This window comes from Ahaetulla prasina, chromosome 1 (assembly GCF_028640845.1).
Source record: "Ahaetulla prasina isolate Xishuangbanna chromosome 1, ASM2864084v1, whole genome shotgun sequence".
Classification (NCBI taxonomy): Eukaryota; Metazoa; Chordata; class Lepidosauria; order Squamata; family Colubridae; genus Ahaetulla; species Ahaetulla prasina.
In genome coordinates, this window is record NC_080539.1 from 368587294 (window position 1) to 368604936 (window position 17643).

At 45.3% G+C, this 17643-nt stretch overlaps 2 protein-coding genes across 3 annotated transcripts in view; both read right to left on the minus strand.

Moving 5' to 3' along the window:
• The window catches only part of BSG (basigin (Ok blood group)), a 34192-nt gene extending 27723 nt beyond the window's left edge, over positions 1-6469 (minus strand). The window contains exon 1 of the mRNA XM_058163550.1: positions 6198-6469. Coding sequence (XP_058019533.1) covers positions 6198-6267 — 70 coding nt within the window. The 5' untranslated portion in view covers positions 6268-6469. The remainder of the gene's footprint in view (positions 1-6197) is intronic.
• Positions 6470-12661: 6192 nt separating this feature from the next.
• The window catches only part of CDC34 (cell division cycle 34, ubiqiutin conjugating enzyme), a 44918-nt gene continuing 39936 nt past the window's right edge, over positions 12662-17643 (minus strand). Inside the window, exons 5-6 of one of the 2 annotated variants that reach the window (XR_009152767.1) lie at positions 16306-17530; positions 12662-16021 (exon numbers count right to left, since the gene is read on the minus strand). Coding sequence is in view for 1 of the 2 variants with exons in the window: in XM_058163551.1 (XP_058019534.1) it covers positions 17320-17530 (211 nt within the window). In the remaining variant the exon portion in view is untranslated. Of the gene's footprint in view, positions 17531-17643 lie in introns of both variants that reach the window. The other variant, XM_058163551.1, reaches the window with a different exon arrangement.

The window sequence follows — 17643 nt, forward strand, 5'->3', positions numbered from 1 at the left end:
TGAGCCTGGTGAGATTTGATCTGCCAAATTGCAGGCAGCCGGCAGTCAGCAGAAGTACCCTTTAGTACTGCACTCTAACCACTGGGCCACCACGGCTCTCCAAGGCTCCTCTCTGGATAAGGAGGAGATTGCTCACATGTGCTCCAAATGGCTGCTTCTCACAACAGTTTTTCCATGCACTTGAACACTGGCAGATGATGATGATGATGATGGGATTAGCCATCTTGCTCACAACTTGGTGGAGATTTAAAGGACACTTAAAGTTCACAAAACTCACTTTCCAATCACTTTTGGAATTGCTCATTAACTACTTCTAGCTATTTCAAATCTTCAGAACAAGTCTGAAATTTGTTAGGTGACTGCCTTCAATTCTAAATGAAATTTTAACCATAACCTTAAGATTTTAAAGTATCTGAAATAAACAGCAAAAGCTAAAGTTTTGATCTTGGAAAATTATAATGGACCAAATTAAATTGGTTCATTGAAATGCTTACAAGATGATTGAGAATCTCCATAGAGAAGTAGCCACCATATCAACGTCTTAATTATTCCTATGGATAGACTAGGTTCAAAAGATGTTATTGAAGAAATGACATAGAACAATTTTTTCCCAACAAGATAGAGATGATATTGAAAGTGGATTTTCAACCTTCAGTCTAAGACAATGAGTTAGAAAAAATGTTTCATTGGATTTACAAAAGAAACTTGGTAAGGGAAATACAAATGACAAACCAAGAGAAAGAATTTTTCCTATTGGATTTGGGAATTTAAATGTTTTTCTAAACTAAAGGAAATGAAGCGGAATGGTTAGCATCATGTTTTTTCATGTCCCACATGTGTTTTGGAAAATAATTTTCAAAGAATTATACTGTCAACACTGAGGAACAACATACTCCAAGTCTGACCCAATCCTGCAGATAACTTCATAAAGCAAAATACCTCTGCCCATCTCATCTTCCAGCTGTGTTTATTTTGAAGAATAAATAAAACTGTGTGGTCCTTGGTGCTATCTGAGCTTGGTTGTTTTGTTGCAGACATTTCATTATCCAACTAGGTAACATCATCAGTGCTAGAAGGGAGTGGTATTCACTCTGTTTATATGCAAGTGGCTTGCTCTGTCAGAATTGGTGGGATTGTTCTTGGTGGTTCCTTGATTATTCTGGTATTAATCTCTGCTTATCTGGGTGTTGATTGGTGTGAGGAAGCATTTGTTTCTTTTTGGTTTTCTGATTGTTTCTTTTCAATGGTTTGTAGATTGTTTGTTTATCTCTATGTGCCTGTTGATGACTGATTTGTCTGAGTGTTAGGCCTCCAAGAATTCTCTAGCATTTTTTTACTTTATTTAGGAGGCTCACAGCTTTCCAGTTGAAACTATGGTTAAGATATTCATCTGTTGTGCAATAAAGGAATTTTTATCATGTCTATGCCTATGTCTAATGAACAAAACAGTGGGAACATGGAACTTCTACTGCATGGTTGCTTTAACTTCTCTACCTTCAGTGCAAACTGAAAAACAATATATGAAATATCAACACCATAGTTGGTGTTAAGAATTACAAGCTTTGCATTTTCTAGTTTAAAAGCCATATCCAATTTAAAAGCCTGCATGCTAAGTAGCACTGGATAAGAATTTCGAGGAAATTCAGCAACTACGATGTAGGAATGGCACATTCTTCAATGAGATTAGGAACTTAAGGATTGTGCAAGCATAAAACAAACAAACTTGTTGGGCAGTTTCGTGCTACAGGGCTTGGCAACTGTGAGTTACATATCGAATTTCCTGATATTTCACTGGCACTGTCTCTGAAAATGCCAGCCACAGTAGGCCCGAAATGTCAGGAAATCTGTTCCCTACCTAGACCACAGTCATTAAAGTGGGAGGGAAAATAAATTCTACACTGGGAGATGAGGAGAGTAAAAGATCAAGGCAGGTTTACATGTAAATGATTCGCATTAAGGAGACAATTTTCATCAGTGAAGAAACCTATTACTCCGGGCACAAAAATTTGTATCCCATTAAGATGTATTAAGAGACACATACTTTTTAAGTGTCTAGAAAAGTGACTTACCCTTATTACTTTTGTCATCCTCCTTTATTTCCCTTCTTCTAAGTAAGATTATATCTAAATCCAACACATTTCTCTCCGTATCTTACTACATCTCTCTGCACAAGTCAATAACTTATTATTTGCACAATTAGCCCAATATGGGAGGTTCACACCCATCAATGAGGCAGAAGCATACCATTTTTCTTTGGTTTATATATCTTTTTCAAAAAGCATGCAGTAAACTATTCCGAAGAGGGTGTGTTGTGCCAACACTGTCATTGTGATTTCAATTTATATTTGACTTGGGGAATCTCTCCTCATATTCCTCCTTGCAGATTTACATGATTACACCTACGAAACTCAATCCCTATAAATACTGGGCTCATAATAAAAGCTCTTAACCTTTCTTTCTTTTACAGGCACACTCATGTTCTTTACATTTAAATTTTCATGGTGGAAAAACATTTTCCTAACACCCATGTGAAAAAATCTATCCAGCAATCTTACATTGTTTTCAAAAATCTTGTAGTCTCAGATTCAGGAGAATTTTTACTTCAAGCCTTGTAACATGTTACTTCTCTCTGTACCAAGATAGCTTCCTAGTGCATTCAGAATTTTATTAATCAAATTTGGAAACTGCTCATCTGACTCACAGAGCAACACTTCTGGTTTCTCAGTACAATTATCTTAGGTATTTTTTTCCTTATCAATACAAAAAAAAATTGTTTCTTGAAAATCTGAGAAAGGAAAGAAATAGTTTTTCTCTTTCATCACCTCCATAAGTCATCCCCTTGTGCGTTTCATCCTTGCAACAGGAATCAAAAAACAAAGATATAACATATCTTTTACTTATTTAGATATTGTCTGTCAAAAAGACTTGTATGAATTTATCGTGCATATTCCTTTATATTTCATTAGTTAATGTAAGTTATGAGTTTTAAATTCCTTCACAGGGATGCTCAAAAAATTGGAATAGGAAATAGGACATGAGAAAGGTAGATGAAGTTCTGATGAAAACTTATATTAGTGTCAGGGTTCCAAATATCTTGCATATCCTATAAACCAACTAGTGGTCTGTGAGAAAATTTTGGTGGTCTGCAGAAAAATTATTTGCATTTTTCATATTGAACTAAATACTATTTCTTTTAAAAAATTCATATTAGTGGTCCCTGAGGTCCGAAAGGTTGGTGACCCCTGCTATAAACAGTCCAGAATAAAAAAATCTTTACACATAGAAATCTGCACGTCAGAGAAGACATGAATAAGTTACCTTGTGTACTATATTTTATACTTTGTCATTGTTGTTGGTATTCATTTCAGTGTTTCAATTCATTCTTAAGACACATTGCTACTTGTAATTACTGTATAGTATGTTTGGTTTTTCTCCAAGGATAATTCTGGCATGCATTTTATGAGTGGGAGGCTATTGGGAAAAATCTCTTTAAATACTGAAAATAATCTGGAAAGTAATTAAATTCAAATATAAAATACAAATTTTCTTTAAAACTCTCCCTTAATTTCTTTACTTTTTAAAAATACAAATACCTTAATAGTTAAGCCAATCAGAAAAGTATCAAACAGGAGATCAAGAAAGCTATAATAAATGAGCAAGAATATGTTCTTAGTAGTCTAATATAAGGGACAGCATTTAATAATAATAACAATAACAACAGAGTTGGAAGGGACCTTGGAGGCCTTCTAGTCCAACCCGCTGCCCAGGCAGGAAACCCTACACCATCTCATTTGTACTTTCCAGTCTCTCCCATCTCTGCTCTTCCCATTACCGCTTCCCACAATACAGCTAGGTTTACACCAAATTACTTATTTGTATCCCACCTTTATTCCTTTAACAAATAACTCAAGGCAGTGAACATAACCATCACACTTTCCTCCTAATTTCCCAATAACCACCCTGAGGTGGGTTTTGGCCACCCAAAATAATCAATACAATCTAGCACACTTGACTGATTCCCACAGTAGGCTGAAGTTCACACTACACAATTCTATTTCACCTTGCCTAAAAACACAATAAATGCACCATATATCCGCTTGGGCTAACCCTCATACTTCTCACTTCCCCATTTCTGTAATAGAGGAGGGGGATTTGGTCCCTTCCCCATTTACGCAGGGTATGACTTCCCCCTCCCTTCTTCAAGGGATGAGGAGACTTTTCCTAGCAACCACACCAGGGACCCTCTTGCCCAACCACTGTATAAATACTTACTCCAACCCTTTAGAGAGCTTCTCCAACTCCGCCCCCCCTTGAATGTATGAGGGATGCTCCTCCTCCCCTCATCTTGAGGGGAACATTTTCCCTGCTCTCAAAAATGTATAAGCCCCCTCCCTTCATTAATTTGGAAGGGCACATTTTCTTTCCCTTCAATAACGAGAAACCCCCCCCCCATTTTCCCTCCTCCTAAAAATGTACAAGAGCCCTTCCTCACATTCATTAAGGGGAGATTTCCCCCATAATGCAGAAGCCCCCCTCCCCTCATTATCTTGAGGGAGATATTTTCCTTCCCTCAATAATGTACAAGACCCCCCCATCTTGAAGGAGATTTTCCTCCTCGGTAATGTGGAAGGGTCCCCTCCCTTGTTGTCTTGAGGGGACATTTCCTTCCCCCAAAAGAAGTATGAGGCCCCCCCTCCCCTCATTAACTTGAGGGGGGCAATTTCACACCCCTCAATAAAGCCTCTCCCCTCATTATCTTCTGGAGATTCCTCCCCACCCCAAAAATGTAGGGGAGGAGTCCCCCCTCCCCTCTTTAACAGGTAGGGAGGCAGTTTCCCTCCCCATTATCTTTGGGGGGCATTTTCCCTCCCCACCACGTTCATTAACTTGAAGGGAGATTTTCCCTTCCCCCAATGTGGAGCCTCCCTCCCCTCCTCTTGAGGGGGACATTTCACTCCCCCAAATCAAGCATGAGGATCCCCCTCCCTTCTTTATCTTGAAGGAGACATTTCCCTCCCCCCATAAAGTATGAGGAGCCCCTCCCCTCATTACCTTGAGGGGGAGATTTCACCTCCCCTCAAAATATAAGCCCCCCCTTATTTTGAGGGGACAATTCTCCCCAATAATATATGGAGCCCCATCCCTCATTATCTTGAAGGGGATGTTCCCTCCCAAAATGTACAAGAGGAGTTTCCCAACCCCCCTCTTCATTAACTTGAGGGGAACAAGTTAATGTTAACATGAGGAGCCCTCCTCATTATCTTGAAGGGGGGATATTTCCCTCCCCCCAGTAATGTATGGAGCCCCTCCCCTCATTATCATTATTTCATGCTTATAGATACTGTTGTGACAAAAATAAATAAATAAATAAATGTATGGAGCTCCTCCCCTCACTATCTTGAAGGGGGAGGATTTTCCCTCCCCTCAATAATGTATGGAGCCCCTCCCCTCATTACCTTGAAGGGGGGACATTTCCCTCCCCTCAATAATGTATGGAGCCCCCTCCCCTCATTATCTTGAAGGGGGGACATTTCCCTCCCCTCAATAATGTATGGAGCCCCCTCCCCTCATTACCTTGAAGGGGGGACATTTCCCTCTCCTCAATAATGTATGGAGCCCCTCCCCTCATTACCTTGAAGGGGGGGATGTTCCCTCTCCTCAACAATGTATGGAGCCCCCTCCCCTCATTACCTTGAAGGGGGGATGTTCCCTCTCCTCAATAATGTATGGAGCCCCTCCCCTCATTACCTTGAAGGGGGGGATGTTCCCTCTCCTCAACAATGTATGGAGCTCCCTCCCCTCATTACCTTGAAGGGGGGATGTTCCCTCTCCTCAACAATGTATGGAGCCCCCTCCCCTCATTACCTTGAAGGGGGGGGATGTTCCCTCTCCTCAACAATGTATGGAGCCCCCTCCCCTCATTACCTTGAAGGGGGGACATTTCCCTCCCCCAAAAATGTATGGAGCCCACTCCCCTCAAAAATGTACAAGAGGAATCCCTCTCCCCCCTCTTCATTAACTTGAGGGAAACATTTTCCCTCCCCCTCTATAAAGTAGCGCATGAGGAGCCCCCCTCATTATCTTGAGGGGGGTATTTCCCTTCTGCCGAGTAACGAAACCCCCCCTCCATTAACTCGAGGGAGGCCTGGAGCCCCGCCCCCCCCCGCCGCCTCAGAGCAGCCCTTTTTCTGCCCTACCTGCTGCCGAGGCGCCTCTGAGGGCGCAGAGCAAGGAGCCCAGCGTCAGTAGCACGAGCCCGGCCGCCATGACCGCCCCGCCGCCCGATGCCTGGCACAGTTTCACACGTCCGAGCCGGTCTCGCTTCGTCCGCCTCAGGCGCTTATAGCCCTTTTCAAGGGGGACGAAAGGGGCGAGCCCACCAGGCGGCGAAGCCAATAGCGGACGAGCGCGAGGAGCCCCCGACTTCACTATTGGCTCAAACCCCTTGGAGTGACACGAAGCCTTGCCCACTCAGAATTCGGGAGCGCGCGGGATTCGAAAGGGCGGGGATTAAAGTGGGAAGTGGGCGAGACGGTTTTAAAATGATAGTCGCGGGTCGCAGCCAATCACGGATGACGAAGCGATCGACCCGGCCGATGATTGGACGCTGGCGGAGGTGAAGCTTGAGAGAAGCAATTGTGTGGTATAATGGGCAACCCAGGAGGAGCGGCGCAGGCGGGAGAGACCAGAAAAAGTGAGATTGAGAAGGAAAAGCCCTCGGGAAAGAGCGGGCCTTAAGCCTTTATAACGTTCATGATTTGTCGAGACAAACTACTGACCTCTACTCTATCATGTACGCCAATAGGCGGTCGCATTAGCAACCACCAATCAGGTTCCTGAGCAGTCTCCAAGCGCTGCCCAATCAGAGCATGGTGTCTTCAGAGTGATAGCAGCCCAAGCCAATCAACGTTATCCTCTAAAAAAACCGTACGCCCATACAGACTATTCCCGTCTATCAATGGATGTTGACGGCCGAGCACAAGGCGAGGAAAGAACGGTTCCGCCCACTCTCCACCCCCACCCGGTTTACTATGGGTCGTGCAGAAGGACACGCGATTGTTAAAGGCGTTGCGTTGACCTCGCTGGAGGTTATTAAGCAGGAGGGCGGGGGCGGTTGCGTAATAATCCTGGCTTGTCCCACTGCATGGGAATTATGGTGCAATTAATCATTATGAAATCACACTTCGATTAAGTTCATAAAAGCAGCTGATGCCGGTGAATAGCAAAGAAATTATGTACACTGAGAGCATATGCACCAAGACAAATTCCTTGTGTGTCCAATCACACTTGGCCAATAAAATTCTATTCTATTCTATTCTATTCTAAATAGGTTGTAGACGCCTAGAAGAAGCACAGTGCTCGGTAACCACGAAGCTTAAATCGGTTTAAAAAGAATTATAAACCAGCTGAGTCTTAGAAAAGTGTAAAAAACAAAAGATGCATCCAGGAAGGAGAAATGCACCGTTCCAGACAAGCAGCTGCCCAGTCTTCTTAAAAAATTTTTTGTTGTTGTTTACATTTATACCCCGCCCTTCTCCGAAGACTGAGGGCGGCTTACAGTGTATAAGGCAATAGTCTCATTCTATTTGTATAGTTTTACAAAGTCAACTTATTGCCCCCCCAACAATCTGGGTCCTCATTTTACCTACCTTATAAAGGATGGAAGGCTGAGTCAACCTTGGGCCGGGCTCGAACCTGCAGTAATTGCAGGCTTTTGTGTTCTTAATAACAGGCCTTACCAGCCTGAGCTAAACCGGCCCCATCCAGTGATGGTGTTGGAAGAAATGTCCCATCTGGGTTCAGTTCCAAGTGGGGACAAAGACACTGGAAACATGGAGACTGCTTGGAAAGATGGTTTAATGGTGGCCAGGATCACATGGCTTGAGTTCCTGAACAGAAAAGGGCTGAGATCCTGTGTGCTCCCTGGCTTTATGCTTTCTCTGAACTTTGAACTTTCTGGGGCACAGGAAGAGTATCCTGATTGGTTGTCAAGCTCCCAGGTGGTCTAGGGGTCTTAGCTAACATTGTAGGTTGTCCCTCAAGCTTGCCTGAGCCTTGCCATGTGGTGAGTTTCTGTTCTAGATGGGTTCTATTATGATGCAGATGATGGTTGACAAAGGTGGGGGGAAATGAGTGAGCTTAGCTGAGGCTTTAATGGCCCATTGACAAAGGGGGGGGGGGAGAGTCAGGAAGCTGCTTTGTCTTTAAAACATGTTTCTCCATTTCTCATCCAGGGAAATATATTCTGCCTTTTAAATATTTTCTAAAATATTTCATTCTTCTAGGAGGGGGGTGGGTGCTAAATTCCTACATGGTGTTGGAAGAAATGTCCCATCTGGGTTCAGTTCCAAGTGGAAAAAAAGACACTGGAAACATGGTGTAGGAAGTTAGCACCCACACCTCTCCTAGAAGAATGAAATAGTTTAGGAAATATTTAAAAGGCCGAATATATTTCCCTGGGTGAGAAATGGAGAAACATGTTTTAAGGACAAAGCAGCTCCCTGCAGCCCCACGCCTTTGTCAATGGGCCAGAGACAGAAACTCATTCTCCCCACCTTTGCCAATGGATCATCATCTGCAACACAATAGGACCCATCTAGCAACAGAAACTCACCACATGGCCCCTGGGAAGATTACATCAGCCAGCAAGGCTAGCTAAGACCCCCACCCCTTGGGAGTCTGACAACCAATCAGGATACGCTTCCTGTGCCCCAGAAAGTTCAAAGCTCAGAAAAAGCATAAAGCTAAGGGAGTGCGCAGGATCTCATCCCTCTTCTGTTCAGGAATTCAAGCCATGTGAATCTGACCACCATTAGAATTAGAATTAGAATTTTATTTATTGGCCAAGTGTGATTGGACACACAAGGAATTTGTCTTGGTGCATATGCTCTCAGTGTACATAAAAGAAAAGATACGTTCATCAAGGTACAACATTTACAACACAATTGATAATCAATATATCAATATAAATCATAAGGATTGCCAGCAACAAGTTATAGTCATACAGTCATAAGTGGAAAGAGATTGGTGATGGGAACTATGAAACGATTAATAGTAGTGCAGATTCAGTAAATAGTCTGACAGTGTTGAGGGAATTATTTTAGCAGAGTGATGGCCTTCGGGAAAAAACTGTTCTTCTGTCTAGTTGTTCTGGTGTGCAGTGCTCTATAGCGTCGTTTTGAAGGTAGGATTAAACCATCTTTCCAAGCAGTCTCCCTGTTTCCAGTGTCTTTATCCCCAGATGGATGTTTCTTCCAACAATGGAGACTGCTTGGAAAGATGGTTTAATGGTGGACAGGAATCACATAGCTTGAGTTCCTGAACAGGAGCACATGGCTTGCGTTCCTGAGTAGAAAAGGTGACCACATGCTTCAAGGTGTTGGGTGAAGAACCAGAGAGGAAAGGAGTAGAAAAACGAGATGCTGAATGCCTGAGTTTATATTATGTGGGCCCCACCTTGGTGTTTCCTGTTCCTGTATAAGAAATGTACCCAGATTGGTTGTCAAATTCCCCGGTGGTCTAGGGGTCTTAGCTAACTTTGTAGGTTGTTTCTCAAGTTTGCTTGAGCCTTACCATGTGGTATGTTACTGTTGCTAGATGGGTCCTATTGTGTTGCAGATGATAGTCCATTGACAAAGGTGGGGGGAATGAGTGAGCTTGGCTGAGGCCTTAATGGCCCATTGACAAAGGTGTGAGGAGGCAGGAAGCTGCTTTGTCTTTAAAACAGGTTTCTCCATTTCTCACAATACTGTGCCCTCTTCAATATCCTCCAAAATATTTCATTCTTCTAGGAGAGGGGTGAGTTCTAACTTCCTACAATGGAGCACCCACAACTTCTGAAGACAATCCATTCCACAGATTAATTGTTCTCACAGTTAGGAAATTTCTTCTTATTTCTCCTTGATTAGTTTCCAACCATTGATTCTTGACGAATGTATCTTTTCTTTTATGTACACTGAGAGCGTATGCACCAAGACAGATTCCTTGTGTGTCCAATCACACGGCCAACACAAAATTCTATTCTATTCTATTCCATTCCATTCCATTCCATTCCATTCCATTCCATTCCATTCCATTCCATTCCATTCCATTCATCATCTATTTTAGTCTTCAGCCCCCTAATAATTTTTGTTGCTGTTTTCTGCACTCTTTCCAGTCTCAACATCTTTTTTTATAATATGGTGACCAAAACTGGATGCAGGTTTCTAAGTGTGTTATGGGCTGGAGGATCCATGCATCACACTCAATCATAATGTATGCCTGTAAAACTTGTGGTCTGTAATCCATAGATTGTGGCTTAGTGCCTTGTATGAAAGCCCAGCTTGTTTTGGTTTGTTCAACAGATCAGGTTTTAAAGATAGCTTAGTCAAGAATATGTGAAGCCAGTTATGTTTGCTGCCTTATAACACCAAATGCTTTGTACTTAGGATCTTTCCCTATATGAAGCCGCTGGGTGAGATCATCAGTGGCTTCGGTGTGAGGTACCAGCTGTACGCTGATGACACCCAGCTGTACTTTTCCACACCGGGCCACCCCAATGAAGCTATCAAAGTGCTGTCCCGGTGTTTGGAGGCCGTATGGGTTTGGATGGGGAGAAACAGGCTCAAGCTCAATCCCTCCAAGACAGAGTGGCTGTGGATGCCGGCATCCCGGTACAGTCAGCTGCAGCCGCGGCTGACTGTTGGGGGCGAGTCATTGGCCCCGATGGAGAGGGAGCGCAACTTGGGCGTTCTCCTGGATGGACGGCTGTCTTTCGAAGATCATTTGACGGCCGTCTCCAGGAGAGCTTTTTACCAGGTTCGCCTGGTTCGCCAGTTGCGCCCCTTTCTAGACCGGGATGCCCTATGCACGGTCACTTATGCTCTCGTGACATCTCGTCTGGATTACTGCAATGCTCTCTACATGGGGCTCCCCTTGAAGAGCACCCGAAGACTCCAGGTAGTTCAGAATGCGGCTGCGCGGGTGATAGAGGGAGCCCCTCGTGGCTCCCATGTAACACCTCTCCTGCGCAGACTGCACTGGCTGCCTGTGGCCTTCCGGGTGCGCTTCAAGGTTCTGGTAATTATCTTTAAAGCGCTCCATGGCATAGGGCCGGGCTACTTACGGGACCGTCTGCTGCCACCAATTGCCTCTCACCGACCTGTGCGCTCTCACAGAGAGGGACTCCTCAGGGTGCCGTCGGCTAGGCAGTGCCGACTGGCGACACCCAGGGGAAGGGCCTTTTCTGTGGGGGCCCCCACCCTCTGGAACGAGCTTCCCCCAGGACTTCGTCAACTTCCTGACCTTCGAACCTTCCGCCGCGAGCTTAAGACACATCTATTTATTTGCGCAGGACTGGACTAGAATTTTTTAAATTTTAAATCTGGTTTTAATGGGGTTTTATTATTTATATTTCTATTTTAAATATTCGGCCTATTTAATAAGTTTTTTAAATTGTTGTTTTATTCTGTATATATATATATATATATATTTTACTTGGCTGTAAACCGCCCTGAGTCCCTAGGGAAATAGGGCGGTATAAAAGTGTGAATAAATAAATAAATAAATAAATAAAGCACTGCTAGAACTGGGAAATTAATGTTTTTTTCCTGTGATGAAAAAGAGTTGTGCAAATCAATAACAGTAAAATAAAAATGGTCTTGATATACAGGTACTCCTCAATTTACTGCTGTTCACTTATTGATCGTTCAAAGTTACAACGGCACTGAAAAAAAGGTGACTTACTTATTTTTCTTGATGGCAAATCTAGACAGCGGACTAAAAAGCAGAGACATCATCCTACCAACAAAAGTGCATATAGTCAAGGTTTGGTTTTCTCAGCTGCAATGGATGGCTGTGAAAGTTGGACCATAAGGAAGGCAGAGCGCCAAAGAAGGGAGGCCTTTGAACTCTGGTGCTGGAGAAGAACTCCTGCGAGTCCCTTGGACTGCAAGGCGAACAAACAAGTCAGTCCTAGAGGAGATCGACCCTGACTGCTCTTTAGAAGGCCAGATCCTGAAGAGGAAACTGAAATACTTTGGCTGCCTAATGAGAAGGAAGGACTCACTGGAGAAGAGCCGAATGCTGAGAAAGATTGAGGGCAAAAGAAGAAGGGGACGGCAGAGAGCGAGGTGGCTGGATGGAGTCACTGAAGCAGTCGGCGTGAACTTGGATGGACTTCGGAGGGTGGTAGAGGACAGGAAGGCCTGGAGGAACGTTGTCCATGGGGTCGGACACAGCTTCGCAACATTACTTATTTTTCACACTTATGACTGTTGCAGCATCCCCATGGTCACATGACAGCTTGGCAACTGACTCGTGTTTATGACTGTTGCAGTGTCCTGGTCACCCTTTTGCGACCTTCTGACACCCAAGTCCAGTGGTTGAGACTTGGCAGCCTTCCAAGATTTTAGGCTTTTGAGAGACTAGGGACTAACATCCACTCTTTTCCGTTTTGAGCTGGCAAAACTCCCTCGCTAACAACGGATTCTCTCTCATTTTAGAACAAATTTCCCTCCCAGCTTCCAGAGGTTGCCGAACAGGACAAAAAAAACAACAACAAACCAACCTCACTTCCTTTCAAAATCCTTTTATTAAATAGCTTCAAATCCAGAAAACAACAAAAAAAACAACAGAAAAAAGCAAAAAATATATATCCCATCCCCTGCCAACCCATTTTCCCCCTCCCAATTCTACAAAACAGTCGATTTTTACCCATTAGATTCCCCCTGCTTCCTAATAGCCCCCCATTACCTCCCCCCAGGTGCAAATTCTAGCAAATTCCACCCTAGAGAAAAGGGGCATAAATCTCACAAAATCAGGAAAGCAACATCAAAGGCAAGCAAGAGTGGATTTCCATTCAGTGCTCAGTGAGACACGGGGACCCCGGGTAAAAATAAATTAAAAAGACACCCTCCTTCCCCGGGACACGCACCCTTCATTGCTTGTGAAAAGGAAAACTTGGATTTAGCAAAGTCCTTTTTCTACAGCAGAGTGGAGGCCATTTTGAAGTGGGCAATTCACCCCACATCCGTTCTAAAAGATGGACGTCAAATCTTTGGGGAGAGAAGGGGGGGGGAAGAGAGAACTCCTCAAAAGGAATAAAATTTCAAAAGGCAGGAATGCAGGAGAGAATGAGAGAGAGAGACAAACCAGATGCTATACAACTTGCTGGTGCTGGCAGATTTATTTATTTTAGAGCCAACTTCCTGGCTAAGTCAGATGTGACGTTGTCCTGCAATGGGAGTCATGAAAGTGAGCAACAGAACCTGGCAGAGATGTCCTTGGCATGGGATCTTATCTCCTAGGGGCAGCGTTTCCCCAAAATCATGGGAACCTTTAAAGACGTGTGGACTTTCAACTCCAGAATTCCCATGCTGGCTGGTGTTGAAGTCCAACACGTCTTAAAAGTTCCCACGGTTGGGAAAACGCCGTCGTACCTCTTCTAGATCAGAGGTCTCCAACCTTGGCCACTTTAAGACTTGTGGACTTCAGCTCCCAGAATTCAGCTGAGGAACTCTGGGAGTTCCTCAGTCCACACGTCTTAAAGTGACCAATGTTGGAGACTCCTGTTCTAGATGCTATTTTCTGGGCCAAGCTCCTGTTGAGAGAGACTTCAAAAGCAAAGCGCACCAGTTACTTTTTTAGAAGATATGGGAGAACTTTGTGGGAGCCCTACAGATCTTCCCTGGGGGAACCTTAGTGCTGAACAGCAGCTGCGGTGGGGTGGTTGCCTGCTTAGAACACCTTACGATCTTGCACGGTCTATTTTGGAACGGACCACTTTCGAATCTGGTAGACGATGGGGAAGGCTGTGTGGTTCAGCTGTGGCTGCCATTAGGGAACTAGCAGACCGTCCCAGATGCCGAATTCCTGGTCAAGTGCGTCTCGAGATCCTTCACTGCGTTGAGTCGGCCTCCGTTCGCAAGAGAGGGGAAAAGTCTCTTCCAGGTGCAATAGGCCAAAGGTACTTTGAAGATGACCCGATAAAGAGATCAGCGCATATTCCCTGCAATCCGAGAACTACAACGCATTTGTGATTACAAGACTGAAATGGGAGGGGCCTTGATTTGGGGAACAGTCATCTTGGCACTTGAACCCAAGCAAGGAATGGCTGGATTAGAAGGTGTGGAGAAGGTACCTATAAGCCAGGGGACAATCTCTACAAAAGGATCTCATTCCATTCAAAACTTAAAACCGTGTTTGTTTTCGCTGGATCTCCCTCGATGATGATGATGAGGAACATGGGGGAACCAGAGAATTGGTTGCCCCACGGGACTGGTTTGAGGCTCTGAAGGTGGTTTATGGCCCCTCAGGATTAGCCTGCAGTTGGCCGCTTTGTGTAATCCAAGGATGTCCAAATATGGCCCCTTGAAGAGTGGTGGACTTCAACTCCCAGAATTCCCCAGCCAGCAATTTGGTCATATTTATAGCTCATGCTGGCTGGGGAATTCTGGGAGTTGAGGTCCACCATTCTTCAAGGAGCCATGTTTGGACATCCCTGTTGTAATCAGTACAATTTGAAAGTGGAAACCATGTTAAGGCTTTCTTTAGGTACTATTGAGTTTGTGGGCAGGCCTTCTCACCCAGAGGCCCAGACAATCAGTACTTCCACTTTCTCCTACCTAGGATGACTTCCCATTGAGAAAAGATATCCAATGGGGAGGGGGTTTGATGTGGCTTCTTTTGGTGGGGTGGTGGTTCTGTGTTCTTCCACACAGCTGCCTCCCATTTGGTGGCTAAGTGAGGTAGCAATGGAAAGGAACGGGGATCATAGCTTGTTCTGTTGTTGGTTTGCGCTCCGAGCTTGCCGATTTAGTTGCAAACGTTTCGTCCCCATCTGAGGAGAAGATCTTCAATGCGCACTGAAGGTGTCTCCTCGAACGGGGACGAAACATTTGCAGCCAAACCACCAAGCTCGGAGTTCAAACCAACAGTCTTAACTACCAACCCGAGCTACTAATATTCAAAGACATTTCAATCACAGCTTGTCCTGCTATCCTTGCTTTCATACGCCGTTTACTAGTTTACTTGTATGCCTCTCATTCCCGAAGGCTCTGGGATGGCTCGTTTTTTCCCCCTCAAGCAGGCCAAAGGAGAACGTTCTTCAGATCTTCAACTATCGTGGTTTGTTAGCGGTTATGCTATTTGCCAAGGCCTCTGGCTGAGATCTGAAGTCTAGCAGCTACGAGGGGATCTCAGCTAGCTTGTGCACCCCATCTGAATTTCCTATATTCTGGAGCAGGGGTCTCCAACCTTGGTCCCTTTAAGACTTGCGGACTTCAACTCCCAGAGTCCCTCAGCCAGCAAAGCTGGCTGAGGAACTCTGGGAGTTGAAGTCCGCAAGTCTTAAAGGGACCAAGGTTGGAGACCCCTGTTCTGGAAGGATGAGCTGAGCAAGTCCTCTGGTCCAGGGGATGGAAGTCCTGGTAGATACTAAGGTGACCTCTGTGAATTATGGCTATGGGCCACACTCTGGCCTCTAGGATCTCCACCCATCAGAGGGGAGATGAATAGGTCTACAGCATTATGTCTGGTGGGCAAGAAGTAGTCACTCCCAATTCAGCATCAAAGACTCTGTTGAAGGGAAGTTGGAAGGAGGTGGATTGGCTGTTTCTTTTCTTTTTTCTTTTTTCCCTACATTAAAAACCTCTGCCACCAGTGGGTCCATTTAGACTAGGGGGTCTCCAAACCTGGCAACTTTTAAGACTTGTGGACTTCAACGGCCAGGCTGGCTGGGGAATTGTGGAGGTTCAAATCCACAAGTCTTAAAAGTTTGCCAAGTTTGGAGATTCCCCGCGTTAAAGAGCGTCTTGAGTCTTTTAGAACTGGGGTCTTTCAGATTTTTCTGAGCAGACGTGGAACATCTGAGTTTGGACGTTTCTGAGGGAGTTCAAGGATTGGCTGCTGGCCTTGTTAATCCACTCTTTTAACCTTCTCTCTCTGGGTTCAAGGGGAGGCATCCAGGCTGGACCGAGTCTCTTTCTTCTATCAGTGACTTGTCTTTTCAACGTGTCCTGTGGGGGGTGGGGAGGTCTTCTCTCTATAATGAAAACCAGGAGAGGGAGCCCTGTAGAAGGCAAGAAGAGGAAGACCAAGGGCCTTTCTCTTCCATGCATCCCCCACAACATAATTTATCCTGGCTGAAGGATCCCATGCTTGGCTGTAGGTATGGGCCTACTCAGTCAGAGCTGTGGCCTCCTACCGAGCTACCTAACTTTTGCTGGAGATCCCTGGAAAAAAAAGGGGAGGGGGGCGAGAAAGAGATGCTGCTTGGTTTGAAGCTGGTATAGAAGGTGGAGTGTCTTCTATCCACTCTTATCCTACCTTCTTTCCCCTCCAGTGCCTGTCCCACATCAAGCAATGAGCTCTCTAGGACAGGGGTCTCCAACCTTGGCAACTTTAAGGCTTGTGCACTTCAACTCTGGAAGTGGGGGCCCCTCCCCAAAAGGAAGTCAAGCCAAGGAAAGAGAAAAGAAAGCAGATAAAACCATCACGGAGGTCATCTTGATCAAACGGAAGTTTGGCGGCACGCCGGAACCGAGACACCTGTGGTCTGGAGAGACCTGGCTTTAGAATCGGCTCAAGGAAGGAACCATGAAAAAGAAAAACAAACAAACTTCAGAATTCCTGGCTTCGTCTCCAGAGCGAACCAGATGGAAATACCCACTTCACAAAACCTGCTTCTGCTGTACAAGTGCAGACTGGCCAATAAATGTCACCCCAACCTGCCTGGTTACAGCTAGGAAATCCTCGCTAGGAATTCTCCCCAAATCTCTTGGCCTGCATTTTTTTTGCGCTTTTTTTGTTTTTTGTTTTGTTAGAGGAAAAAAACCACCCACGTCACCAAAAGCGATTCCAAACCTCACACCGCTCGGTTCCTTGCCTCCTTGAAAAAGACCGTCCGCCTCCTTGGTGCTGGGCTCCGAAACTCCCCGCCAAGACGGCCACGAGCAACAGCTCAGGATGAACTCAGGAGTCGCTGCCATCCACCCAAATCCTCCCCGAATAAAAGGAAATGAAAAATAAAAAATCCGAAGCCCAAAAAACACACGCACAGCACTTGAAAGCCCCCCCCCACCCCCGGGAGATCTCCCACCCCCTCCCCAGTCAAGCAGAAGCCGAGTCTTCCTTTTGAGGTAGAGTTTTTTGGGTCCTTTTGTCTCGGGGCCAAACGGGGTTTCCAGGTCTCAGCCGGTTGCATCCTGGGTTCAAGTATGAGTCAGGTAATTTATTGCTACTATCAGGTGCAGCAGCAGGAGGCAGCGGTGGAGGGAGGGGGAGAGGGGGAGAAGGAAGGGGGGGTGGCGGAAGAAGGGGGACGGGGCAGGGAATCCCTCGTCAAGACTCCTCGTTGCCGGAGTCATCGTCGTCCCCGTAGCAGCTTTCCACCTCGTCGTCCATCTCATCGTCTTCGTAATAGTCGTCGTAGAAGAGGTCAGAGCCTTCGTCCGGGGCGGGGGTCTTGGTCTTGACGCAATACTCCGCTAACGTGGTGGGGACTTTGACTCCGTCCCTTTCAGCTTCCACCTTGGTTCCCAGCACTTGTTTCCTGGGAAGAGAGAAGAGCCGCGATTAGAATGCAGGACAGTTGGGATTAGTGGCGGTTTGAAATGACCGCCGCACTGAAAAAAACACAAAAGTGACTTTAGGACCGTTTCTCAC